We start from the raw sequence: 27,396 nt of genomic DNA, 5'->3' as shown, positions 1-27,396 counted from the left end.
GTTTTTTTCAGCATATGTTCTGAAAGTAATGAGAAACCTGAGTTTCAAATCTAAAACGTAAAAAAATAACGAATTTTAGAATGTCACATGTCAATTCGCATTTTAGGGTGACATAATTCGTAAATCCAAAGCACTGTTGTGCAATAAGTGTGTGTGTGGAGGAAGGGGGGCCTGGGGCAGTCTTTCTGTCTCCTTGTCTCTGTCTAGAGACGTCTTCACGCCTGTGTTTCTTTTCTCATTTGAGCAGAGTGTGCCAGACATGTTAATGGGACGTCCAAATCTTGTGAGGATCAGTGAGGCGTATTTCCTCCGCTCATGTGATATTCCCTTTCCCCTGCCCCATCAGACAGGCAGGCTGACATACTGGACATCTCCATTTTGACGTGTGGCGCCTCAAGCTTTTGCTGTCATAAAATAAGCCATTTCCCTGGACAGACGTGTGTGGCGAGGGCTTTAACATACGCCGCTGCATCCCAGATCTCCATAAAATCAATGACGACCTTGCTTCGCTGGCCTCCGTAGATACCTCTCAATGGAGGAAGACTTTGACGGCTTGGAATACCAGGTGCAAGGACACATGGCAATTGCTTTGATCAATTAGTTTAGGTGGATCGAGCCCCCCAACCCCATCCCTAAGTCCACACTGTGAGGGGGGTGGACTCCCTAGAGAGTGGTGCTGCACGGTTAATAAAGTGTGCTTACAGGTCATTCTAACCTATAACACTGAGGCAGATGAAGACAGGGGCGATGGTGCCTTCATTTTGGGACGCAATTTTAGCTGTCAGTCACCTTGTCAGTTGCAATATCAGTCAAAGAAACCAGGGACTGGAGTCAGTCATCTACACACAGAAAAAGTCTGCATGTTGTCGTGACAGTCAGCCAGAGTGCCCTGCATAGGTCAGTCATCCAGCTGTGTGACATTTTAGGCACGGTGTGTATCTTTTCACCAAAAACTGCACAAGAGCTGCGAAGAAGACCAGAGAGGCCACAGAGTGCCAAGGCTAAAATGCACATGAAAGTACAGTACTGTATATGTTGTGTTATTGTCCAGTTGCAGAGCGAGCAGGGATTATTCCTGCGTGTTTATGTTGACTTTCCGTGCGTGGGTTGGGATGTGGCTGTCTCGTTAACAAAGCCTAATGCGATCATGCAGACCCAGATGCACCGTTGGGTCGCAATGTTCTTCCCTTGAGGATGCCATTCATCATGGCCCAATGCACGCACACACACACACACACACACACACACACACACACACACACTCTTACGTGATGGTGTCGATCATGTCCAGGCCCATTTCCACACAGCAATGGGCGTGGTCGGTCTTGGGCTGGGTCAGGCCTGACACACAGTAGTAGCAGTCGCCTAGAATCTTAATGCGCCGGCAGTGGTTCTCCTGTTAAGAGCGAGCACACACACACACACACACACACATAGAGAGAGAGAGATAAAGAGTAATCAGTGATTTTTAGAGTTTCTCTACAATGTTAGGAGAATGGAGATTAATACGCAGGGAGCTGCGTATTGTTTACACCCTGGTGACATCAAAGTGGCGGGGGCACGGTAGATGAGTGGACTGTTCAAAGGACATGTCACTCGGCTGCTGCACTGACTAGATTCATATGCAAACACCAACAGACTTTGTCTGCATTTACCAGATGAAAGAACACTCCAAGCCTTCTCCCACGATAGCACAGACAAGCCACGCATTCATATGGGTCAGTGTGGAGCCACTGCACACACATTAGTATTTCCTACAGTATTTCACTGGTGCCCGTGACAGAGCACAGAGCTGCTATACTGCTCAAAGCCAGTCCAAATATCCTTAGAAAGAGAGATGACTTGTTGAATCTTGAAACTTGTTGACAATCCTGCGTAACCCTGAGCTGTCAAAACAAGAATTAGATTTTTTTTACAAAGGCAGCAAGTGCAACATGTTGTAATGTCTTTCAAAATGACATTCACCGTCTATATACTTCTTTTACATAGGTAAACCCTCTAGTGATCAATACATCGCCCTGTTTGTGGCTGGGGAGGTCATTGAGGTGGTGGCCATGTGTTTAAGGGTGTAGCAGACCAACAGGCAGGCAGGCAGGCAGAGGTGGATGGGTTTAATGGGTTGCTATTTGTTCCCATAGGAGTGGGCTGCTCTCATGGGCAGAGTGTCAAGGGCTCTTCAGCTTGTCCTCATGCGAGCGGATGCCGGCCTGCCCGATGAGATGTACCACGCGTCCCTCCTGCTACTTAAGAAAAAAGGCGCTGCCTGCTGAATGAAAATGCCCGACTTTGCCTGTTGCAACACACACGGACAAGCAAGAAATGAATGAAAAGAAAGAACAAGAAAGAAAAAGAAAGAGAAAAGAAAGAAAGAGAAAAGAAGAAACCCAGAGAGAGAATTACTCGTACATTTCAGCTGAAACCTCAGACAGCTGCAGCGTCTTTCAGCACAAGATTCTTTGATGTATGACACTGCCAAATATGTTCAACAATCAGTTGTGTACCGTTTTAATATACGGAACAGACATACGAGGCATGACAAACTATCTTAAAAGAGAATTTGCAATAAGATTATAGCTCGCACAGCTGATTAATTAATAATCCTATAACTCTCAGTTCCACAACCTCCCCAGTGCTTTGCTGAGATTCAGCCTTGAATCATATTCATTCCATACGGGTCTGAATGATTGCAAAGCACTGGCCCTATTGAATTAAATCCACTTCACCATTTGTTGCTCTAAATTAGTCTTTCTTGAATTAGTGTCGCTCTATGATTATTTAATAGAGGTAATCTATAGTCTCACACTATAATGTCTCAAATAATAATTTGAGACTGCTCCAGTTTTAATGATCATTTTTAATTATCCCAACAAAACACTCTAAAACTAATTTCTACCTCTATAAATATATTTACATTATTATCATTAATAACATCATCATACAAAACAATATATTTCCATTAAATGGAAAGTCAGCTATTTTGAGACAAAGCCCACAGAGATCCAGTAGGTAGTGAGAACAACCACAATCATAGTAAGTTCTTTTAATAATCTGTCACTCCCAAATTCAGAAGTCTTTCTAGCCCCTTTTCAACTCCCTCCATTAAGAGCTACCTGTAGCTGTGTCTGAGAGCATACTGTATAGTGGGCAGTCTGCTGGCCTCGGGAATTATCCTGTGAAAGAGAGACAGAGAGAGAGAGAGAGAGAGAGAGAGAGAAAGAGAGAGAACGCTGGCACAGATATATGCAGCCATCTTCACCTAATCTGTCCCCGTGGCTTTGCGGGTGAGACCAAGGGCTTTGTGGGTCGAGCGCTCTCTCACCGAGGCTCCTAAAGGAACAGGCCGGGGCCATAAATCTCTATTAGGCCAGGCTAGACGCCCCGCTCACTCCCCTCGGACGCCCGGAGCAAACAGCAACCGAGGACTGAATTACAAATCTCTGGTGTCAGCCTCACACACACACACACCCACAGATACATGCACCTTGGCCTCTAACTCAGCAACAAGACAAGCTGCCTCCTCCACATGTTTACACTGTGCTAATGCAAATAGCACTACATCCATTACACCCATTTAAATCTCAGCCGCGGCGCCGCACTGCCCAGCTCCCGTGGGTCGGTGGTGAGATGGTGGAAAACACAATCGATGTCCCCGTGTCTCTCAGTGAATAACAGTGTGTAAATTAAAGTGCACTGAATCCATGTGCTGGTATAAATTGCCAGTACTGTAAATCTGTTCGTAGCGATCCCTGGAGGGTTCAGGGGCGGGGGAGCTCCGCTTCTTCTGGCTGCGTGGCTCGTTGTCCTTGAGCAACAAATACTGATGCCTTGGCCAGTGTTAATGATGATAGGAAACATGACCTTGCCTAGAAGCCACTACCACACACAGGTAGAAGAGAATCCTTAAACATGAAGGGCTTTAATGCATTGTGATATATACTGTACTTAAAATAAAAAAACATTCATACTGTTAATGTACCATGAAATGGTAACATGCCATGAAATTAACTCTAATAATCAATAAATGTTGAGTCTATATTAAGACCAGTGATCAATGACAGTGTTTCTATTGTGTAAGTGTTGCTTTTTACGGCTGTGCTGAGAACAGTGCCAACATAGGAGGCTTTCGCTCAAACAAACATATCAGTGATTAGCAGGTAACACTGCATTTTACATCTTGACATGATTCTGCATTGTCCGTGCACACAGTGGGCATTGGAGTGAGATACAGGAGGCCTAGAACAAAGCAGAGTGCGTCACGAGGAGGGAGGCAAATCAATTGCGCTCAGTGTGTGGTCGCTTGTTGGAAGACTGGGCACAGCCAAGACTCAGGCCCTGCTCTCCAGGCCTAATCTCCCAGCTCACGGCTTAGGAGCCAATTCCGATCCGAGCAGGATTACCCTGGTCACGTGGCCTCGGCACCACGGGTAAGCTGAAGCTCCACTCAACCTCCACAGATAGGGAGAGAGTGAATCTCATACTCTCCTCTCTCTCTTTCCCCCTTCTATCTCTCTCTCTTCCTCCTTCTGTCTCTCTTTCTTACACACACACAGCAACACAGACAGAAAGAGATGTTAGTGAGAGGGAGTAAATTGAATGTGTATAGACTCTCTGCCCTCTGAAATACACACACTAACACACATTTACACATTTACACTGCTGTAAATGACAAGCCACATGCATTTAATGACACCAAGCTGTGGAGCATATGATGACATACATTGCCATTGATCCAGTCAACCAGACCAACCCCCTCATCTCTCTCCACCGCCAGTCACTGTGACTGAGCACTACATACATACAAACACGAGAAAACGCCAGTTTTGATCTGCTTCAAAAACCTCATCAATGCAACAGAGACGTGCAGCGCAATACTGCCATGAAAGACAAAATATGATAAAGTACTTTTGTGTTAGCTCTGGTGAAAAACAAAATGTTTCCTATACTTTAAATGTCTGGGTGGAAAAACTGGGATATTAATTACATGGATCATTGCTCCATTTCTTCTCCAATTCACTTGAAGGAGGTCATGGATATCTATGGGCTTTTTATGTAATGTTCTGGGTCTAGAAAAGCAATATTTTTAGAACAGAGTCATATACATAAACAAACAAACAAACACACACACACACACACACACACACACACACACACACACGAAAATCAGAGCTGCACAACTATGAAGAATATAAAACAGAGGGTAGATAAGAATGCAGTGTCAAAAACAAGATGATGGCAGGAAATATTAGAGAGAGAAAGACAGAGAGATTGGCATAGTCTACCATGGAAACTGCCAGCACACTACCAACAAAGCCTCTATGCTGTTCCATTCCCTTTAAAAGAGCACACCAACATTTTGGCAAATGAGCTTATTTGCCATCTCCCCCAGAGTTAGATAAGATGGTATACTCTTCTCCCTCAGGATTAGATAAGATGGTATACTCTTCTCCCTCAGGATTAGATAAGATGGTATATACTCTTCTCCCCCAGAGTTAGATAAGATGGTATATACTCTTCTCCCCCAGGATTAGATAAGATGGTATATACCCATCTCCCCCAGGATTAGATAAGATGGTATATACCCATCTCCCCCAGGATTAGATAAGATGATATATATCCATCTCCCCCATATTTAGATAAGATGGTATATACCCTTCTCATCAGAGTACCTACAGTAAAATACCAGTGCCTGAATGAGAACATATAGTTCTTAGCATATATGCTTAGGAAATCGCTGTGTCTAATTTTACATTTGCATTTGCTAAGCTAGGCTAACAGAGTGCATTAGACTGAGTTTCTGCAGACACAGACATGAGAAGGGTGTGCATCATCTTATCTAACTCTGAGGGAGAAGGTTGAATAAGCTCATTTCCTAAAATGTTGGCTTGCTCTTTTAAAATAAATGTGCATATGGTATAACATCACAAGCACTTCCTAAAACAAACGCAGCTCTTGACCGATTTGAATGGGCTTGAGGGGAGGCTCACAAAGCTGGCCTCATCACATGTTTGAAATGCTGGGTTTGCAACCAATAAAACTGACAAGAGCACAGTCTCAAAGTTGTCCCACAAGCGGCCGCTGATGACTCACAGTTGTACCATTCAAACAGAAGTCGAGTGGATTTTTAGCAGAATGGAGGAAAACTGGTGAAATGGAGTCGGAGAGGGGGGGCTGGGGGGAGTGGAGGATGGGGTGAGAGGCAGCACAGGTGTCAAGAGACTCCAGCGCAAGTGAGAGGAATGAAAGGGGAAGGGAGACAGAGAGAGGACAGAGAGAACGAGTGAAAACAGATTATTAAGTATAGATCTCCTGCAGAGCGGCCAAGAGAAACAGCGGAGGTTCAAAGCAGCAAAAGGAAGTTAGAAGAACAGAGAGAGAGAGAGAGGGACAAAAGAGGGGAACAGGAAGGAGGGAGAGCCTACAGAGTACATAGATGGACAGATTACGACAGAGGAAGGAGACAGAAGCCAGAAGCACTTAGAATGAAATATTAAGACAGGAAGAGAGAAACAGAGAATGAGAAAGAGAGGGAAAGAGAGAGAGAGAAAAGAGAGAAAGAGAGAGAGGTGTGAGGGAGTGTTTGGCTGCTGAGGCCGGTACGAGGCGAGCAGTTGGGAGAACAGCGTGTGTCGTGAGCGTGTGCCAGGTGGCACGGGGTGCTGGAGCGCCGAGGCAGTGGGAGGACGGACGCATGGACAGGCCACCTAACCCGCTCCTCGTCTGGAGCACCCCCGCAGCCACCAAACATGAGCGTGTTAGGCTGTGGGTGGACACAGAGTGTGCCTGTGAGTGTGTGTTTATTGTGCATGCTAAGTGAGAGTGTGAAAGCAAACAAGAAAGTGAACAAGAGTATGTGAACAAGACTATGGGTGCATGCATATGCAAGTGTGTATACATATAAATACTTATACTTGTGTGTGTGTGTGTGTGTGTGTGTGTGTGTGTGTGTGTGTGTGTGTGTGTGTGTGTGTGTGTGTGTGTGTGTGTGTGTGTGTGTGTGTGTGTGTGTGTGTGAATGTATGTGTGAGAGCCGGATGTGAGGACAGGCCTGGACACTGTACTGCATGAAACAAGAGACAGGTGTTGGCACAGTTCCATTCGTTTTGGTGCTGTTAGTTTTATCACAGGCTGTGGTTGCTGCTGCTGCTGCTGTTGTGTCTGTTGTCAAAAAGCTGGCATCCCCAAAAGAATGAAGCTCTGGAGCTTTAACAGTAATGTGAATGTCAACAGGGGGAGGAGAATACATCCTTTTGTCACAAACAGCTTTGACACCAACCCCCAACACACATTAAAGTAATTGTACAGCTGTGTCAGGTCCTCATGAGACACATGGACGTCCAGAAGCAATTGCATTGGCATTGTAAAGACGTCAAGCGTTTTATATACATGACAAATAAACTATGCTCCACAACTCTTTGTTCTTTTGGTCTGATCTGAGAGTCCATCCGTAAGAGCTGCATTCTGCTCTCTGCAACTCTGCCCGGATTACTGGCCCGTCTGCCAACCCACCACATGCCCCTTGACAACTCCCTTCCCCTGGACAATTCCAACGCTGGACTATTTGAACTTTCTGTCACTAAATCAGGAATAATGAATTACCATAACGGATACGTAATCATCCCACCTCTTGTAACTTTCAGCTCAAGTGCTTTTAACACCATATCTTATTCTCTACACCCGACTATCATATGCATTTGTCATGTATACAGACCTTACTGTCCTGTATTGACCCTAGGCAGATGGGTCAGGCCCTTGAGTCGTGGATGTGCTCGAGGTTTCTTCCTATATGTATCTCCAATTCTAGGGAGTTTTTCCCCCCTGTTACCCATGGGCCTCTCTCTCTCTCTCTTTTCGTTTCTTCCTTTCTTTCCTTTTTTCTCTGATTGCCTACATTCTGTAAAGCGCCATGATACATGTGTTATGTTTTGGCGCTCTATAAGCACAATAAATTGAAATTGAATTGCTCAACTCTTGTTTTGATCTTTTTTTTCCTATTCAAGAAGGTGTGTAATCTTCTGCAAACATCACACACTTGCAATGCTAGTCTCCTTCCTTTGGCTACATGTCTGTTTCCTAGCACTCATTTTACTCATGGCTACATAGCCTGTATTTGTCTTGTCTGTTTTGGACATATTTGTGTTAAGTGCTTTTGCAGGAAATGATGGTGCATCAGTGTTCGAAGCAGAAGCTCAGAGTGGCGCCTAGGTCTAGTTGCTCCCATAGCATCCTGTAACGACAACCATGTGTGGGTTGATTTCTCTCTAACAAGATTTCTTCCCACTGACAAGCTTGCATGGCTCTTCGACAATTAGATGCTGAGGGAGACATACAATAAGTAGGCAGTTGACTTTGACAGAGCATCCACCCTCTTGACATGTAGTCAGCCTGACAGGCTCCAGCCTTCACAACAACACAGCTCTATATTGGTTTAGTTTGACAGAGAGGCGAAGGATTTCAGTCACTGTTTTTTTTTTTCGCATGCCATAATTATAATCATCCTTTCTTCAAGGCTTTAATGCCACTGTTAACATTCGTTTAGTGATGTTCATCCACATCTCTCTGCTTCTAATTGCAATAAGCAGTGGCCATTTGAAGCTTTGGCTTCCTCAGGGGACATCTGCGAGACTCTCGAGTGCTCATTCACCAGAATGAACAAAACTAATCAGCACAGGGATGTCTCCTTGGCTAATCCTGCCAAGAGTGTCCTGCCCTGTCCAACCAGACCTGGTTGGTCTCCCCACAGGTGAGAGAAAATGGAATAGAGCATTATGTCCAATATTCCAATATGTGGTTTAATGTTCTGCATTGCTCATTCGTGGGTCACTTTGACACCAAAAGTAAGATTCTATGTAATGACTCTGTATGATACCCGTACTGTCCCTGTGTATATATAGGCCGTAGCCAGGATTTTTCAAATACCGAGGTCAGGGGCGTCACTAGAAATGTTGGGCACCCCAAAATGCTATGGAGGTTCTTCCTAGCCCCCCCCCCATTTTGCCAACAACCATATATTTGTTCAGATTATAACATGTTTTGTTTATAACTTGAACCAACACACTTTTCCACAATAATATTATTTTTAGATGCACCTGTATATCTGAGCCTTTTCCCAAATTGGCTTTGGAAATTTATACTGGACCCTGCTCCATCTGTTATTAAGAATGAGCTGCTTCTCCTCATCAGTGTAGCAAATGTTGCATAATTTGCAGGGTCATAGGCACAGTGAGCGTCACATCTTGACTCTCACTTGGGAGGGCGCTTCACCTATCATTTCCCTAGCTCCTCTATCCCCTGTCTCCTGTGTTGGATTTCTTAAAACAACAAGTCTCTAAATTACTGAACAATTTGACAATAGGTAATATTTGTGCCATGAGATAGTATCCTTCACAACATTTATCATCCTATATAACATTGATATAGCTTCGTTTTCAATGCAGGTTAGCTAACTGCATCTCCACTGAATTTCAACATACATTTACATTATTTAGCATCTCATTGGTAGCCCTATTGCATCTAGTTATTGTATTCAAATAGCCTGACGAGCCAGACCCACATTAATTTGCTGCCGCTAGGGTGCGTCTAGATTTCTAGGCTAGTATTCAACCATTAGGCCGACATTTCTCACCTTCCCTCCTTCTCTGTCTGCTCTTCTGCTGGCTTTCCAATGTTAACTTTGTGACAGCCTTTGTTCAGGTCAGGTGAATTAAGATTAGCCTACTGGCAGAAATTAACAAGACGTCAAGTTTATTTTGAAGTTTATTTTTAAACTATGTGAGCTACGTTGCGTTCGTTAATTAGTTTAGGACACACTCCGCGATAGCCGACTCGACTCTACTTTCGTTTTGACATGTCAGAGGTAGACTATCACGTGACGGTCCGTTGATGCGTAAGATAATTGTCTCGTCGACTAGGCCTATTTGTAGCCTACTTAATAAATGAAACGAAACGAAAAAAATACCGAGGACATGACCTCGGTGTCCTCTATGGTAGCTACGGCCATGGTCAGTAGCTATCTGCTCCGGATTGCAAGTTGCCGCTAATCAGAGTCTGATTCAGTGTAGTCCACGTGAGATGGGATGACCAACACCATCTCCCGTCAGCCTGGAAGGATACTTAAACCCTAACTATTTCCTTGTCTAGTTAGAGCAGCTGATGGATCTTTAGGTGAAGTCATGCTGTCTCTCCCTTGATGCACATAATTGTAAATAAAACTCTGTTCCCGATGTTTCATACTATTGGTCTGACTGGGTCTCTATCCATCTGTGGTATCAAAATGACCATCACAGGGTCAGAGCCCGAGTGGAACTGAAGTGCTCTACCCAGAACAGGCATGATGTTTCAGCACATCCTCCATCCTAGCAGTCACACGTTTGACAAAGCTGTGAATTCTATATAGCTCGCTGACAATTTTTTTTTACTGATACTAGAAATACATCAGCTCCTGGAAATGTTGCAGCCTGTGTGGTTGTCTTCCTGTAGAATTGCCTTCCAGATCACACTGGAAATTCAAGCCGATTACTCCATGTGTGGGGTTAGGGGTTAAAGCGTGTATGAGATTTATGGAGGTTTGCCCCTGCCTTTAATGTCCTGAGATGTCCAACCAAAAAAACATTACGAACATCACTATTTTTGTTCTCTTTCTGACTGGTTGTGTGTGCTGTGGTGTAGGGCATCGTGTGAAAAGGTGCTGTCAATGTTTTCACACTCAAACCAGACCGTGGGACATTGAGATGGCAGTGCCTTTAACAGGCCTGAGGCAGGGCAGGGCCAGGCACCGGGACACACTGTAACATCACATCACATGGTCCCATTACTTACACTCATAAATCTTAATCCCTGACCCCTTGCGTGACCCACTCCGGGCATTTTGGGGTTAAACACGTCCCATGTTTTGTGTCCGCACAGGCTTTAGCCGCTCGTTTGGAGGGGCTTGATGGAGCCCATGACAGAGTTCACTGTGTGTGTGTCTGTGTGTGAGTGAGTGTGTATATGTGTGTGAGCGTGTGTGTGTGTGTGGATGTGTGGATGTGCGTTTTAGGAAGGCCCTGCCTAAAGAGACCAGAGAGCCTAAGGACAGCAGCAGCTCTGGTTTTCGTCAGTTTTCACACCAATAAAACAGATCAGTCCTCTGGCTCCATACGGCCCTGCCTCTCATCACCACTCACCAGCTCTGCCACTGCAGCACCCGGCAGTGTGTGTGCGTGTGTGTGTGTGTGTGTGTGTGTGTGTGTGTGTGTGTGTGTATCACTCACACTGATGTGTACATACAGTACATGCCCCAAACAAGAAAAAACCCCAACCTAAACAAACACCTATCCCCACATCAACAGACGGTTGTGCCCCCCACCCCTTTAATATCACTATGACACTGACAGATTGAAGTGAACATCCCGCGCGTTATCTGTGTGCGCCTGTCTCTCTGGTGCAGCACACTCCAGCCCCAATGGGACGGACAAGGCCAATAAGCGAGTGTGCTAAATCTGGCGTGGATTAAAGTATTCTGTCAGCCCCCTCGCCTCCAACAGGGACAGTGTGTAATCACATTAAACATCATATGTGCTGCTGAGGCCGCTCATGGCATCATGCTAATCTAATATGATCGCTCTGCTTTACACTGGACACCACAGACGGCCCACAAAACACACACACACACACACACACACACTCACACACACTCTCTCTCTCTCGCTCCCTCTCTCTCTCTCTCTCTCTCACACACACATACACACGTGCAGACAGAGAGAGAGCAAGAGACAGAGAGAGACGTGTGCACACACACACACACACACAGACACACAAACAAAAACACACACGCACACATGCACACACATCAACAGAAGGAGCGTTGCGGCGTGCCAAGGCTCCACGTGCTGCATGCCAGATGAGTCAGAGCATCACTGTGCAACAATATAGACACCACGAGGCTCAATGCCTTTGCACTCAACGCTGTCACTTCAAGAAATCCCCTACAAAAAAAACAATCAGAGGCGTATGTCCAAACCCCGCCGCTAGGTTAAGTAGTTCTCCCGGCGAGGCGAAGAGGACATGGAGAGAGAGAGAGAGAGAGAGAGAGAGACATAGAGAGAGAGAGAGAGAGAGAGAGGAGGGGGTGCGCCAGGAAAGACAGCCGTGGAGAGGAGTGGGGACAGTTTAACATGCAGAGGGGTTATTCCTGTCTCCGCTTAGCCACCTAATGGAGCAGCCCCTGCACCTGTCGCACTGCTCCCTGACTGTTAAAGTTGCCATGGGAACTCATCCGGGGACGGTGGAGGAAGATGGATGTGTGTTTGTGTGTGGTCCGTACATGTGTGTGTCTATATGTGTGTGTATGTGTTAGTGTACTGTATGTGTGTGTGTGTGTGTGTGTGTGTGTGTGTATGTGTGTGTGTGTGTGTGCGTGTGTGTGTGTGTGTCTGTATGTGTGTGTATGTGTTAGTGTACTGTGTGTGTGTGTGTGTGTGTGTGTGTGTGTGTGTGTGTGTGTGTGTCTGCATGTGTGTGTGTGTGTGTGTGTAGAGCGGGTTGGGGGTGAGGGCGGAGGGTGACTCACCGTGGCCAGCTCGTCAAACTTCCCAAAGAGTTCATTCAGCAGCTTGACAAGCTCCTGCGCCGTGCACTGGGAGGCCAGGCTGGTGAAGCCCACTATATCAGCAAACAGGATACTGCAAGAGAGAGAGGGGAAGGGAGAGTTGACAGAGAGACAGAAAGAGAGAGAGAGCGAGGGAGAAAGAAAGAGAGATAGCGAGAGAGAGAGAGAGAGAGAGAGAGAGAGAGAGAGGAGTGAGTGAGACTTGTGTTCCTGGTTCCTGCTGGTGAACTATTTCCAATGGCTGTTGAAAGGCTGTAGTGGAGAGATATGTTTCCCCTGCGCTGTGCTAAACATTATGTAAAGTCCTGCTGTGACACATCAATTCACTGGCAAATGCTAACAGCACATTCTAATCTTGTGCTCCAGTACACTGGTTGTGTGAGGTGGGAAGGCTGATACCAGGAGTCTCACAGAAGACTCATACTGATGAAATCTAAACCTTAACTGAATGCTGAGTTTCTTTAATTGTATAATATTGAGCAACACTTTCATCCAATCTTCCTTCCAAAAGTTTGAAATTCAGACCTTCAATGTATTAATGATTAATTATTCAGTGTTTCTCTTAAGTGTATAACCATTTTTTTTAATAAGGCAGTTCTTTTCATGTCTCCTTTTAAAAACCAAAAATTCAGGACACACACACACACACTTTTATTTCTTAAGGATACGATGAACTGAGTGGCTGGAACCAGCTCCTATTTAGGTGAACTGAAAAAGACACGCTGAGAGAAAAGAGAAACTTGAACAAGCTAACTTTCCAGCCTCCCACCGAGCGTGTGGGCTGCCATCTCTGACACTGTTGCAGAACACAGCGTCTTTGGAGGAATCCGCTAAATGCCATTTTGTCATGTCGCAGATGTCTATGTAATTGGGTGCTATAAATTCCAATTTGCAGTGAATATTTTAGCCGGTGGCCATCTGTGATGGGAGAACTAACTTCTACACTCTGGACTGGTGACAGCCACGCAGCAACCCACAGCGGCCTGAGCAGGGCCACCTGAATGGCCCCTTGAGCCCCCTGTGATCCATCAGTGTACTCTGGCTTTCAGCATGGGCGGGCCCGCAGCAGGCAAGCATTCAGTGAGCTCTGCAGTGATATATGATAGCTACTGACAAAGATGGTCTGTGGTTTTCATAATAACCTAAAGTATTATTGAATAATCCATATCACATGTTTCAAATTTGTCAAGGTCTTTCAAGTCTGCTAACTGCAAGACCATTGGGAGCCCTCCAGGGCATTATTTAATAAAGCTAGGGTAAGGTTAAGAAGTAAACACTATTGATATTTCAAGCACTGAAATATGATACTGAAAAGCAGGTGGAGATGCTGACGCTCCACACACTAATGTGGTGCCATGTGAATCTGTGGTTACTATAGCATGTCTATCTTGGTTTGTGTTGTTGGCAGTGCAACAGAATGTGGAGTGGCGTGGTAGCAGCTGGACATGTTTACATAGCTCCAGCCGCCCCCTACAGCGGCGTTTCATTATCCTCCCAATCACAATGAGCCATCCGTTTCCATCAGGCCAGGGCCTCCGTGCGGCATGCGATGCACGCAACGCACACACCTCACGCACACACGCGCCACACACACACCCCACACGCACACCCCCTCGCCCTTCCCCCGCTACACAATCATCTCCCTCCGCCACCACGTCCACCCTCGTCACTCACTCATCTATCAACGCGGCGACGTCTAGGGGGACAGTTCCCCCAATTATGCTAATGCTGATAACTTTATCACGCAATCTCGCCCTGCCGCTGCGTGAGGCGAATGAGATGACTGGCCAAGCGGCTCGCCACTGTGTGTGTCGGGAGAACGTGCAGGAGCTGGAGATCCTTTGGTGCATGCATTGTGTCCGACACAGCAAAGAAAGCATGTCATATGCACGTGTGAGTGTGTGCGCATGTGTGTGTGTGTGTGAATTTACATGTTGCTTGTGTCTGAGGCAGAATGCACTGTGTATACGGAGCATGTACTAGAGCCAACATAAATATGTGAAATACAACAGAGATGTAAACAATATGCATACTGCATACCCTTAGAAACAATGAGTATGTGTGTGGCTTGCACTAAAGACTTGAAGTGTGCATGCACCACAGCTGACAAAGCATGCACAATGTGTGCACTAAAGACAGTGAGTATGCATGTGGTGCGTGCCTAAGGAAGCAAATATGTTTTGCGTGTCTCCACGTATACGTGCATGCGTGCGTGAGTGTGTGCCTGACAGCCTTTGACATATGGCACTGTGGCCAAGGCGCTGCCAGGGGCGGCTGATTTGATGAGGCTATCTGTGAGGCGCGGGGGGGGATGTCACATTGGAGCCCGGGGTCAATTACTCCCCCGGTAATCCCAGTCATTCCCCTTCGTCTGAGGGGCTGGAGAGTCAAGGCCCTGATTAAACTCTGCTCAACGAGAGGGAGGATGAGGCTAAAAATTCATCTGGAGGGGAGAGTAGGGGGGAGTGTGTGTGTGTGTGTGTGTGTGTGTGTGTGTGTGTGTGTGTGTGTGTGTGTGTGTGTGTGTGTGTGTGGTGTCTGGGGAGGGGTGGTGGTGGTGGACAGTATGTGTGTGTTTGTGTGTGTGTGTGTACGGAAGGAGGGGTGGTGACTAGGGAAAACCAGCACACAAACCTGTGAAACGGCTCTCAGCCACTGTCACCCCCCACGCACGCGTCCCTCTGCCTCAGGACCGCAAATGACGAGTCACCCTCACACATCCACAGCAGACCGCTTATGAGTCACCAAGCCCTAAACCCCACGAGCTGCCGCCATCAATTACTGACACATATTTGTATTATGAAAAGGTTCTTGCCCATATATCATAGGCGAGTTGAGACCGAGGAAAGAGGTCAAAAACATTCCTCTGCTAAACACAGAACATTGCCTAGCAAGGTGGAAATAATTGATGAGCTGGTGATTTGATGGCAGCTGTTAAGTAGCTTAATCCCTCATAAATGCACCCTTAAAAACGGCAGAAATGAAGTGTGCCTAATACTCCACAGCATTGCACGAGATTGCACTCTCTGTGTGAGAGACAGACAGAGAGAGAGAGAAAAGAGAGTGAGAGAGCAAAGGAGAGAGAGAGATAGAGAGAGAAACACCTACGCACACATACACACACACACACACACATAGAGAGAGAGAGAGAGAGAGAGAGAGAAACACCTACCACACACACACACACACACACACACACATAGAGAGAGAGAGAGAGAGAGAGAGACACCTACACACACACACACACACACACACACACACACAGAGAGAGAGAGAGAGAGAGAGAGAGAGAGAGAGAGGCATAAACTGATGGATAAGTGCATACCACCAGTAGGGAATAAATATGCTGATGCACTGTTATTTACCAATCTTAATGCATGCTTTTCTTGCACACACAAATATGTACAATGCATCTCACCATTGTGTATCCCGTTGAAAACAGGCCATTTCTTTTCTATTTGACAAACACTAGGCTACCAACCTACCCACTGTTTACCATTCCAAATCACTGTGTGTTAATACAACTCTACAACAACACAATAACATACAATAACATTAGCTCACACATTTCATAAATCCTATGACACTACCTCAAAAAAAAAAAACACAAAAAGTACTAAGAAGAGGCAATGCAACAGCAAGCTATAACCCTCACAATATGATGACCTTTGGGCTCGGTGAGATAATGCTTAAAGAAAAAAACAAGGCACTAGACTAGGAAGCACCAAAGGAGAACAACGAGCAAAGCTCAAAGTACTGCACCTTTGTTATGTACCTCCTCAGTCTCACCTCTCAGTCTGAAGAGATTGCAGTGATTATCGGGAGGAGAAGAGTGAGATCTCAAACGTGTCTAACCGTCACACCCTTCACAGACATGTTAGGCTAACCACCTTGAACCTGAAACTCTATGCTAATTGCTTCCTGGGTTCTCCTCTGTGGCAATTACTTGTGTTGATTAAGTGAACCGTGTAATACTGACAGCAGCAACAGTGACAGTGGCAGCATAGAGGCCGTCACAGCCGGCAGTGCAATGTCGTGCAGGAAGGAGGGCTTCGTGCAAAAAACTGGCTGCCTCAACTGCTGACAGCAATGTTTAAAAAGAGGCATGAAAACAGCATCGTCATCACTGGAAGGAAAGGAGGGATGATGATAAGTTTCAGAGAGCGTATGCATCTACAGTAATCCTCCCAATCTTCTCTCTCTCTCTCTCTATCCCTCCTCTCTCTCTCTCTATCCCTCTCTCTCTCTCTCTCCCACTCCATCTTTCTTTCTCTCTCCTTTTCTTTCCTTTCTCACACGCTGTGTAATTCTCTTTCCCTCTCCCTGCTGCAACACCCCCGCTCGCTTGGTGACACAAATGTGCACAGACGAAGAGTGTGTGTGTGTAGCATGGTGAAGAACCACCTCCGAGAGAGTATTATATTACATTATGAAACACTGTTGTAATGGCCTTATTGTCCTCATCAAGGGGAATTATAGCCTGTTATTGGTTTTACTCCTAACTAGACTCCCCGTCCTTGTTATTGCAACACATCTACAAAATGAGAGGCTCCGTTCTTTTGTTTTGCTCTCCTCACTTCTTCAACCATATTCTTGGCCAGCGTATCAACATGGCAACACTACAGACATTTATGTCAACATCACTTAGAGCCAGTAGAATCACGGAGCAATCACAGAATACTGCTGACCGTAAACAGTGAAGACCACTTATCCATCAATCACAGAATACTGCTGACCGTAAACAGTGAAGACCACTTATCCATCAATCACAGAATACTGCTGACCGTAAACAGTGAAGACCACTTATCCATCAATCACAGAATACTGCTGACCGTAGACCACTTATCCATCAATCACAGAATACTGCTGACCGTAAACAGTGAAGACCCCTTATCCATCAATCACAGAATACTGCTGACCGAAAACAGTGAAGACCACTTATCCATCAATCACAAAATACTGCTGACCGTAAACAGTGAAGACCACTTATCCATCAATCACAGAATACTGCTGACCGTAAACAGTGAAGACCTACTTATCCATCAATCACAGAATACTGCTGACCGAAAACAGTGAAGACCACTTATCCAGAATACTGCTGACCATAAACAGTGAAGACCACTTATCCATCAATCACAGAATACTGCTGACCGTAAACAGTGAAGACCACTTATCCATCAAAATCCGTCGGATAAATGGCTACTTCAGTCTGGAGGTTCAGAGCTGCAGAGCAGACGGTCTGAGCTGCCCGTCACCTCCCCAGGCGGGTAGCATGGACTTTCGCTTTGAAGGCAGAGGGCTGCGGCGCTCACCTGGACACTGGGTCGTGGGGCCGGACGGTAATAAGTGGCAAGGCGAGAAGGAAAGCCCTGACCCCCGGGGGCCCTCGAGTCCAGATTTAACCTGCACTCACACGGCATCAGGCAAGGACAGTTTAGTGTCGGTTGCACTTAATCCCCACCCGCTGCCTAATCCTGGGGGCTGAGCAAACCCTGCTATACCCCACGGGCATGTCTCAATGGCCTCCACACTATGGAGGAGACACATTAAAGAAAGGCAGACAGACAGAGAAAGAGAGAGAGAGAGAGAGAGAGAGAGAAAGAGGGGGGGAGGGCTCACATAAAAAGTGATGGAGTGGGCTAGATCAGAGGAAGAGTAACATAATTGTATTTAAGTGGACGAAAGAGTGAAGTCGCTGTGGTGAATATAATCACTTCATCTCTCTGCTTGAGTGATAGGAGCCGTCCAGCAAATCAACTTGCTCTGATTGATTTCCCCTTTCCTTGTGGACACTTACCACACACACACACACACACACACACACACACTCACACTCACACTCACACTCACACACACACACACACACACACACAAACAAACACACACACAGGCTAAATTATTAATCGAACAATAAAGATCATTATCAGATGCCTTTTTCCATCTAAGGCAACCTTAATCACTCAAGTTACTGCATAAACCTTAAATATTAAAATTAAAATTATACATATTGATGTAGTTGTGTAAGTCATGTAAAAGCCCCCTCAGTCAGTATAAATAAAGCCATTTTGGATCTGTTTAGTCTGTTAAAGAACCTGAGCATGATATAAGTTATTAGAGCTGACAATTGCCACTGATTAAGTCAGTCCCTAAATCACAGAGAAATGGAAAAGAAGGATTTGATGCCATCCACATGTATGTGTTATTATTCATGCGTTTGCTGTTCATGCTGGTTCTTGCACTTTACATTATTCTGCTTCAGTATGTTTTTGAACACCCTGCAAAATCAAAACCACCAGAAAAATACAAGCAGAGGCATAGTTTGTCACACTCCACCGCAATGCATTTTTCAAGTTGCAGGGTGTGAAAATTGGCTGTCTCCAGGCTAATCTCTGGCACCTAAAAATATATATTCCTCAGAATAGGAATATACATTTACAGGACATTTTCAAGGCCTCACAATGACACAAAGGCTTCCCTTCAGATGCCATGTTGTACTAAGAAAACAGGTAAATCTATGACTGTAAGTAACTATTTGCAGATGTTTCAACTGATGTTCTTTGAACATCCATTAGTGTATGTTAGTTTGGCCCTCTTCCAACAACAGCCCCTTGACCACTTCCATGAGACTTATATGAAATGACCTCATATTAGTCCTGCATGGGCAAGTTGTGCAAATAATGGTATGTATGTTCTCACAGATCATGTAATGGAAGCCTGCACAAAACACTGCAAGGACTCTGCAGTATATTATTGTCTGTGTGTCTTATCTGCCCCTGGTTCCCTCTGCTGAGTTACAACATCTCCCTTAATGCCTAATGAAGATAACTCAAATCTCAAAAAACAACTCAAAACAAAGTAGACATAAATCCTAACCTAGGACAAACCCAGAAACAGACCCGACACAGCAGATAAATAGCCAACATTCACATTAAAGAACGAAGTCAGATGCCATTTTGGGTGCCTGGGAGCGCTGCTGCGCTAGATTGGCTGTTCATTTGAGTCAGGATAAGAAGCAGGACATGTCCAGAGGGCCCAGCCTGCCCACTGATTGAGAGCAAGAGAGAGCACTCATACTTTGCCTCTCCTCTTTACTGGACACATGGACCCACAACGTGGAGAGAGAGCGTCCAGCTTTCAACTCATTACATCTATATTTCAATTTCATTTCCTCTCTGAGGAAGAACCATAGGATTGCGCAGATATCTAACAATTTGAGCCCATCACAATGGGAGACACTTCACTGTGTGTACACTTATGAAACATTCAAATATCTCATGAAATCAGTTGCTTTCACGGTCTGATAATGGTAAAAACCGAAGCATTACATTCAGCCAGAGAGAGAGAATGTGTGTGTGTGTATGTGTGTGTGTGTGTGTGTGTGTGTGTGTGTGTGTGTGTGTGTGTGTGAGAGAGAGAGAGTGAGTGTGTGTGAGTGTGTGTGTGTGTGTGTGTGAGAAAGAGTGCTGAGTGACCGACACACCCCTCCGTGCCACAGGAGGCCACTGGCCTGTTTGTCCTGACTTGTCCTGTCCTGTCTAACCATGAGTAAAACAGAATGGACACATTCTAAAAATCAAAACGATTTGTTCTACCTCTCATTTATTGTGCTGTTTGCCTGTGTGTGTTTTGTATATATTTTCCAAACAGAACCTTTGTAGTTATCTTTTTCTCACTTCTGATTGTTTTTTTTGTTGTTGTTTTTTAAACACAACAGAAAGTTTAGCGATACGATCTTAGCCTTTTGCCACCCTTCCCTTCCCACTGTTTGGGTCCTGTTTCGCCATCTTTTTGTCTAACCTCGGAACAACATCTACAATCCAAATTAGTCAGCCGGCTCGGAGAACGCCTCGGACGATGTTCCGCCTAAAACAAATCTGACTGGCACACGCGTTTGACTTTCGTGCACCACGCCTGATGTCTGGCAGCACTCTGTCTGAGCTCCTCCGTTAGCAGGGAGCACATGGTGGGTGAGGGAGTTATTTCACTAGCTCCCAGGATGAATCACGCCAACGACGTCAAATTGGTGGAGCCGGCGGAGCGGACCAATGGGTTCCCTTACCTGACATTGTCGTGCCGCTGGATGTAGATCTTGTGAAAAATCCTCTCGGGGGGCTTCAAGAAGTCTTCTTTCATTTCCATAGCCACATTCCTGGGCAACAAACTCATCAGGAGACGCTCCTGTGTGTGTGTGTGTGTGTGTGTGTGTGTGTGTGTGTGTGTGTGTGTGTGTGTGTGAACAAGAAAGAAAGAGACAAAATGAGAAATGAGAACAGGGGTGGTGGGAAAAAGAGGAGAATGCAAAAAGAGGGCAGAGAACAACAGGTCCAAGGGCAGGACAAATAGTGTCAGAGAGAGACTAAAGACCACTCCCTCTGAGAGAGCACAGATACCCTCTGGACTGTGTGTGTGTCTGTGTTTGTGTGTGTGTGTTTGTACGTGCACCATGCAGTACCTGTTTCTCATTCTCATCCTCCATGCGTAAGCGCTCCTCGATGCAGTTGCGCGCCTGCAGAAAGGCTTTCCTCTGGGCTCTCTCGGTGAGAATGCGCACAAACATCCCCGACAGGTTGACGCTTGTGAAGAGCACCGTGTTGGCCACCAGCTGCAAACACACACATCATCACAGTTAAGTCTTTCACATCATCACAGTTAGTCTTTCACATCATCACAATTAGTCTTTCACATCATCACAGTTACTCTTTCACATCATCACAGTTACTCTTTCTGTCACCCCAACAGACATACTTTGTATGTGATTGTGTGCTCACGATAAACCCACAGTAAAGTTCATAACTAGAAAGAGTTGAGAAACAGTTGAGTTGATGTGTTTGAGTGTGTGTGCAGTGTGGATTGTTATCAATAATGTTCTGATCTGTGCTTGAGTGGATATGTGTACGTATAACACCAGGCTTGGTTCATAGATGCTAGGGGTGGGGAAAAGAGGCTTAAGCAAACAGACTTCACATTAATGTAATGGATGTTCTATTCATGGGTTTCATCAGGTCCCCTTCCACAGGTGTATAAAATCAAGCACCTTAATTATCAATGCAGACTGTATGGTGCTTGATTAATACACCTGTGGAAAGGGACCTAATGAAACCCATGAATAGGGTCATTGTCTAGGGAGCAAAAAATACAGTACATCATAGAACGGCTGAACCATTTGCTAGAACCTAAAATATTCATGACTTGTTGATGTCTTGCAATTACTTGTCATAATATGCTGCTATTTAGTAATGGTTATGAATATGAATTCATTCCTCATAATAATGCATTTTCAGTTATTGCTGCCATAGATTAACCTGACTCTCGCCAGATGAATTTCGTTCCGCCTAGCTCCACTCATCCATCTGGGATCGCTCCATTGGAGAGGTGTTTCAGAAGGCTGGGCCTTATCAAAAATCCTTGCATATGATTGGGTAAGCCACTTGTCCGTCATCTACTTCAACCACTCACATCGAAGCCAACCCATGACGCTGATGCGAGCCGCCATTGTTGTCTGAATCAAAACAGTCTCACAGTCGCTTCTCCGCTACGTCACATCTATGAAACTCCCGCCCTGCGTCCTGATTGGCTCCACCATAAAATCTAGTGCCGAAATCACTCCCAACGGAAGCGATCCCAGAGTGAGTGGAGCTAGGCGGAACGAAATTCATCTGGCGAGAGTCAGGTTAGCCATAGATATCAACACAACATATTTACCTGCAGTACATATAAAAATACTACACAGATACTGTTACAATCCAGTGTATTGCATTTTGATGTGATGTGCCTTAGCTTTTCTGTTGGCTAATAAACTTTGCATGATTTGAGATTTGTTGTTAAAGAAGATCTTTATACTGTAAAAGATTTTAGGTGAAATAACATATAGAACATGGTTTGGATATGCTTGGTAGAGCTGTTTGTCTTTATATAAACCTATCTTGTTATGTTATTGAAAAGCACAGCATCTTTCCTTGGATGACCACATCCACTGTGTTCAGAGCTTATCAACTCTATAGCCACTGGCCAGTGGCCAGAGGATCTTAAGGGACTAAGTTTACCTGGGATTGCTCTGACCAGTGCTAGGGGTGGAAAGGGGTTGCACGACACACAGAGGAAACAGTGTTGTTTAATCCCCCGTCTTAAGGCTGAGTCAGTCACTGACTTGCTCACAAGACCATATGGATTACGCCACACTCTCACTGTCCAAGCACCACTCGCACTGTCCAGCTCCCGGGCCACTCCAGTGGCCTATGAATTTGGGCTCATCTGCCGTATGGCCGGACATGAAGCAGTGTGCTGCTGACACACTTCAGGGGAGTTATTTTAGGGGCGAAGGCCACCAGCGGGACTAGATCAAGGCCATGCTTAATACTGTGGCACACATATCTAAAAGACTTGGGTCAAACATGCTCCTTAATTAGCTGGATAAAAATCTATGTAAAAGGGTTAGGAATCACTGGAGGATTCCGTGTAGCCTCAGAAGAGGATTTTGTTTGAATGTTAGACATTGAGGTAGCCAGCCAGTGTGCTTGCCATGTGTTTTCTGGTCTGTCTTTGGAAAAGAACATTAGAAAAGATTTTATGCATTAAGTAATATTCAGGCATAATGGTCTCTGGGGTTTAAACACAGGGTTACAATTCAAGTAAACCTACAGTTAAAGATATTAGACCTGAAGGATTGTTATAAGAAGCGCTTCCTTTATGACTTTCAGACAAATGTTGAACTCCTCTTCTAAGCTTAAGCCAAGATAGTCTCCATTGTGAACAATGGCATGACAGACACACAGAGACACACAGCTTATCTGTGCTAGCTCAAGCAAGCCAGGGATTCTGCTGCTGGTGCTGTTGCAGCCCCTGCCTCTCTATCCTCCACATCTAAAATAACTTCTGAAGTGCCCCCCCCCTCTCTCTGCCCAGAGAGCACGCAAGTGGATTGGACCCTCGACCATGTCCTAATTTCACAAGTTCTTCTTTTTGAGGTCTTCACTTTGGTTTTGCATCAAGGACTTTTCAGCCTCATCCTCTGGGGATTCAGCTGTCCAACCCCCTCCCCCTCCCCCCACTCAGACACAGACACACACACACACACACACACACACACACACACACACACACACACATACATGCTGCATGCTGAGACAGAGCCCTGCTCTGGGACGAGAGTATTGGAGCTTGGTTTTGAAGGGCAAAGGCAGCCATCATCTACCCTGGGACATTCTTAGGTCTGTGTAGGAGCCTCGACACAGGGTGACATGAACACTAATCACTGACAGGGAGCGCACGGCCCTACACCAGCAACCCTTCCACAGCCACCTGCTGAGACCGCCTGGCCACTCACAGACAAACAGGGCTGGCAGCAGCAGTGGGGGGGGGGGGGGGCTCACTAGGATATTATATCCACCATCAACAAGAAGACATGAGGTGGCCAGACTGGATTAAGCCAGACTGTGTCTATTCCCATTACATGCGAAGCAAAGCAGCTTGCCTCAAAGTTCATTATGATGCATTGCTTTGCAGTGGTAAATGTATTATGCCATTGATTTCAGTACAATTTTTGGGAAACTGAAGAACTGATGGAGTGGTGTCTGGGGATTTTTGAGTCATGGCTGGGACAGAGCATTGAGTTAATATCTCATTTCTCCTCTGCAATTCTCCTCTGTCAATATTTGTTATCAAAGCGCGATCAAACACTAGAAGCAGAAATAATTTGATTCTGGCCATTGCTACCATTTCGTTGCGGTGTGATTTCCAGTTTTATGGAATTTATGAGGTTTCCTGTAGAAAGGCCCCAGTGCGCAAGCACTCCCACGCTCCTCACCTCCTGCACTCTCCACTGAGAAAATCCGTCTCGCGTCATAAGCGTGAGTTTAGACGCGTCACTTAGAGGTCCGCCAACACAGCGTTGTCAGCTTACTCCGCATTTCCACGGCCATTGCGTGAACTTTCTTTTGTTGGCATTATATAGGCACAATGTGACTGCTGTGTTCACTAATGTTCACTCATTGTTTATGCATCTGTGTATCTATGTTGATCTGCTGTAGTTGGTCAACTACAGAGCTGATTGATTTGCATGTTAACTCATTTATACAAAGCATGGTCTTGGTATTTAAGGGTGACAGCCTTCACACGAATCGGAAATGTTGTTGTTATGGAACAGGTCTTTCAGTAGTCAGGGGATCTTTGCGCCGAGTGTTTTTGAACCCTGCTTCAAAAACGGTACCGTTCGCTGTCCACATACAAGTGCTGAAATGAACAGTTTGGTTGGTAACTTTAGAGCAACGCCACGGTGTTTTCACAAGGTTGTTGACTGAACCTAATAATCCCGTATCGCATGGGAATTAAGTCACAAATAGCCTAGCAGTAAACAACACCTGAGCAAAGATCTAAAACTGTTTTGGTGTGATGGGTTGCAGAGGGAAAGCAAAAGATACGAGCCATAAAGCACACTCACCGTTCTCCACAATTTCTGCCTTTTCACTGTCACCGACGTGGCAGTAACAATGATGTGACATATGGCAACCATAACGCCGAAAATAATGGCCAAGAGTGTCCGAACAGGCAGGAGTGAGTAGGCGACGAACGTCACCAGCATGAGCTGCCACATGCCCTGCTCTGGAGCTGTCGGCGGCTCCATGCCCACCGTGCTGTGTGGAAACGGGCAGTTGAGGAATGAGAAGGTGAAACTGAACAGCAAGGTCAGGTTGACGATCTGCTGTAGCTGGGTCACCTGCAGGTACTTGACATTGGTCACAATGAACAGCGAGATGAATATAATGCAGTGCACCGGATGGGACCCCTTGGCAATGGTGAGGTTAGGACCGGAGAGCAGCTCCACCACAGCCAGGGTCAAAGCCATGATGATAAGTACAGCCAGCGCTTTCAGGGTCGAGGTCTGCTCCAGCTTCAGGTTGTAGTTGTGGAAGAGGGACTCAAGCTCTTTGCAATCAAACTCGTCCTCGCAAGCGATGGCGGTAAGATGAACGCCGGGCGGACAGTGGCTTCTCTTCCGCCGGGTTTTGACTTTCTGAAACGGTATTTCCTCCATGCCAGGGCCATTCATAAGCCGAAAGATAATGCTCTACCACAGTCTGCGCCGCGGAGAGATTCCCCTGACCAAACGCGAAGCAAGTTCTGGGGAAGCGTCCCAGATAGCTGTGTCTGAAGCGGGCACAGCGGCAGTGTTGTGCCCAGCTCTTTCCGCCCGCTATCCACAGGTTGAAATCTGTTGTATGCCGTGGAGAACAGCAGCAGCCGAGGATACATGCGTGCCTCAGTCTGGCAGGGGAAACGCTACTAACGGGTAGATATTGACGGCATTTTTCCGGAGTAAATTCCTGTCTGTGATAAAGGAAACTGGGCTGTTGCCGCTGACTCGACGAACAGTCTAGGCTATAACTGCAATTCGCAGGGCTCAGGTTGGATCACGCCTGCGCAATGTGAGCTTCGGATAAAGCACGTCTCAGTAACTCAACAGATTGGAAAGACCAGCAAGATTTCAAAAGAAGCTATGCTCAGGTAATTGGTAATTCGAAATTTAGATTTATCTTCGATAATATTCAAAACATTATAGGCAATCTAGAAGTCAAACTGTACTTGAATTGGTGCTGGATTGGTAGAAGGTAAAATCAATTCAGGTGGCACACTGGATTTCACAATAATCCGTGTACACAAAGCCCTGTCACACACACACACACACGCATATTTGTACGCAATTATCCAAACCAAAATCTTTCAATTTTGTCATGACAGATGACAATCTTTGAAAAATGGTATAATGCAAGCTCTACAAGCACTGACACTGAAAAAAAAAATCTTAACATCACTGCTATTTGTGTGTGTGTGTGTGTGTGAAATGCACATTTCTTGCTTTTTATTGGCCAATAGTAGTACATTGCCATTACAACATACGTTTTTCAGTAGGCCTTTACAGTTTGTGGATCTACATTAGGAATAAGCTATAAAAGGCAGCAGTATGTTACAGTTATTATAATGTTAGATGGAAATGCACAACCTGACTGTACAACAAATAAACTACTTAAATCACAGTTCAAAAAAATTCCAACATACACTTCTATGTGCTAATTTCTCCCATCTGGAAACTCCAGGTATATTACACCAGGCCTTGGAGACTAATAGAATTCAGAGCCTCATGTTGTTGTCTCCTGCTTGTGAAAAAGCTCTTAAAATAGTGTGGCACATATATAGGGGAGGTCACCAGTGCTTCCCTGTCACTTCAGCTGAGTATGTACAGGTAGCTCACAGTGAACCTATAGATAGGCACATTATCACAGAAGGTGAAAAATAAAGAGGGCAGGAGAGAAGAAGAAGAAGAAGAGGGAAAACATCACATCTGCAGCTGAGCAGCAACCAAATGGATCAATGACTACAGGTAGGTAGAGAGTAGGGTAACAGTGTGGGGGTTGGGGCCTTCTCTCTCTCTCTCTCTCTCTCTCTCTCTCTCTCTCTCTCTCTCTCTCTCTCTCTCTCTCTCGCTGTCTCTTGCTGAACCAGTAAGGAATAAAGCCCCATAATCTACCATTATGCTTTGCATTTCTCTGTATCAGATTCTTTTGTATTGTTCTTGTTGTTCTAGCTCCCAGTATAATTACCCAATTGAAGCCAGCAGCCAGCCCATCACAGATCCCACCGCTGGAGGTCTGAGCCCCACTGGGAAAATGTGTTTGGTCTACATGGGTAACTCCAAACAGATTCAGGAAGGTGCTTTTGATGCATTAAAACAGAGAACACACACACACACACATGCACATACACCCACACCTATCCCCTGTTACCCATCAGAACCACAATATTTGTCTGGATTTAAC

The 27,396-nt window shown here is 45.5% G+C and overlaps 1 protein-coding gene across 1 annotated transcript in view; it reads right to left on the bottom strand.

The window, feature by feature from the left end:
• The window catches only part of LOC125306188 (adenylate cyclase type 1-like), a 54,438-nt gene extending 28,420 nt beyond the window's left edge, over positions 1-26,018 (bottom strand). The window contains 5 exon segments of the mRNA XM_048261404.1: positions 1,269-1,396; positions 12,548-12,659; positions 20,646-20,764; positions 21,039-21,188; positions 25,023-26,018. Coding sequence (XP_048117361.1) covers positions 1,269-1,396; positions 12,548-12,659; positions 20,646-20,764; positions 21,039-21,188; positions 25,023-25,631 — 1,118 coding nt within the window. The 5' untranslated portion in view covers positions 25,632-26,018.
• Positions 26,019-27,396: the final 1,378 nt, after the last annotated feature.

The sequence above is a fragment of the Alosa alosa genome, chromosome 1 (genome assembly GCF_017589495.1).
Source record: "Alosa alosa isolate M-15738 ecotype Scorff River chromosome 1, AALO_Geno_1.1, whole genome shotgun sequence".
NCBI classification, from domain to species: domain Eukaryota; kingdom Metazoa; phylum Chordata; class Actinopteri; order Clupeiformes; family Clupeidae; genus Alosa; species Alosa alosa.
The sequence above is the reverse complement of the archived record's forward strand: the minus strand, read 5'-3'. Positions and strand labels throughout refer to the sequence as shown.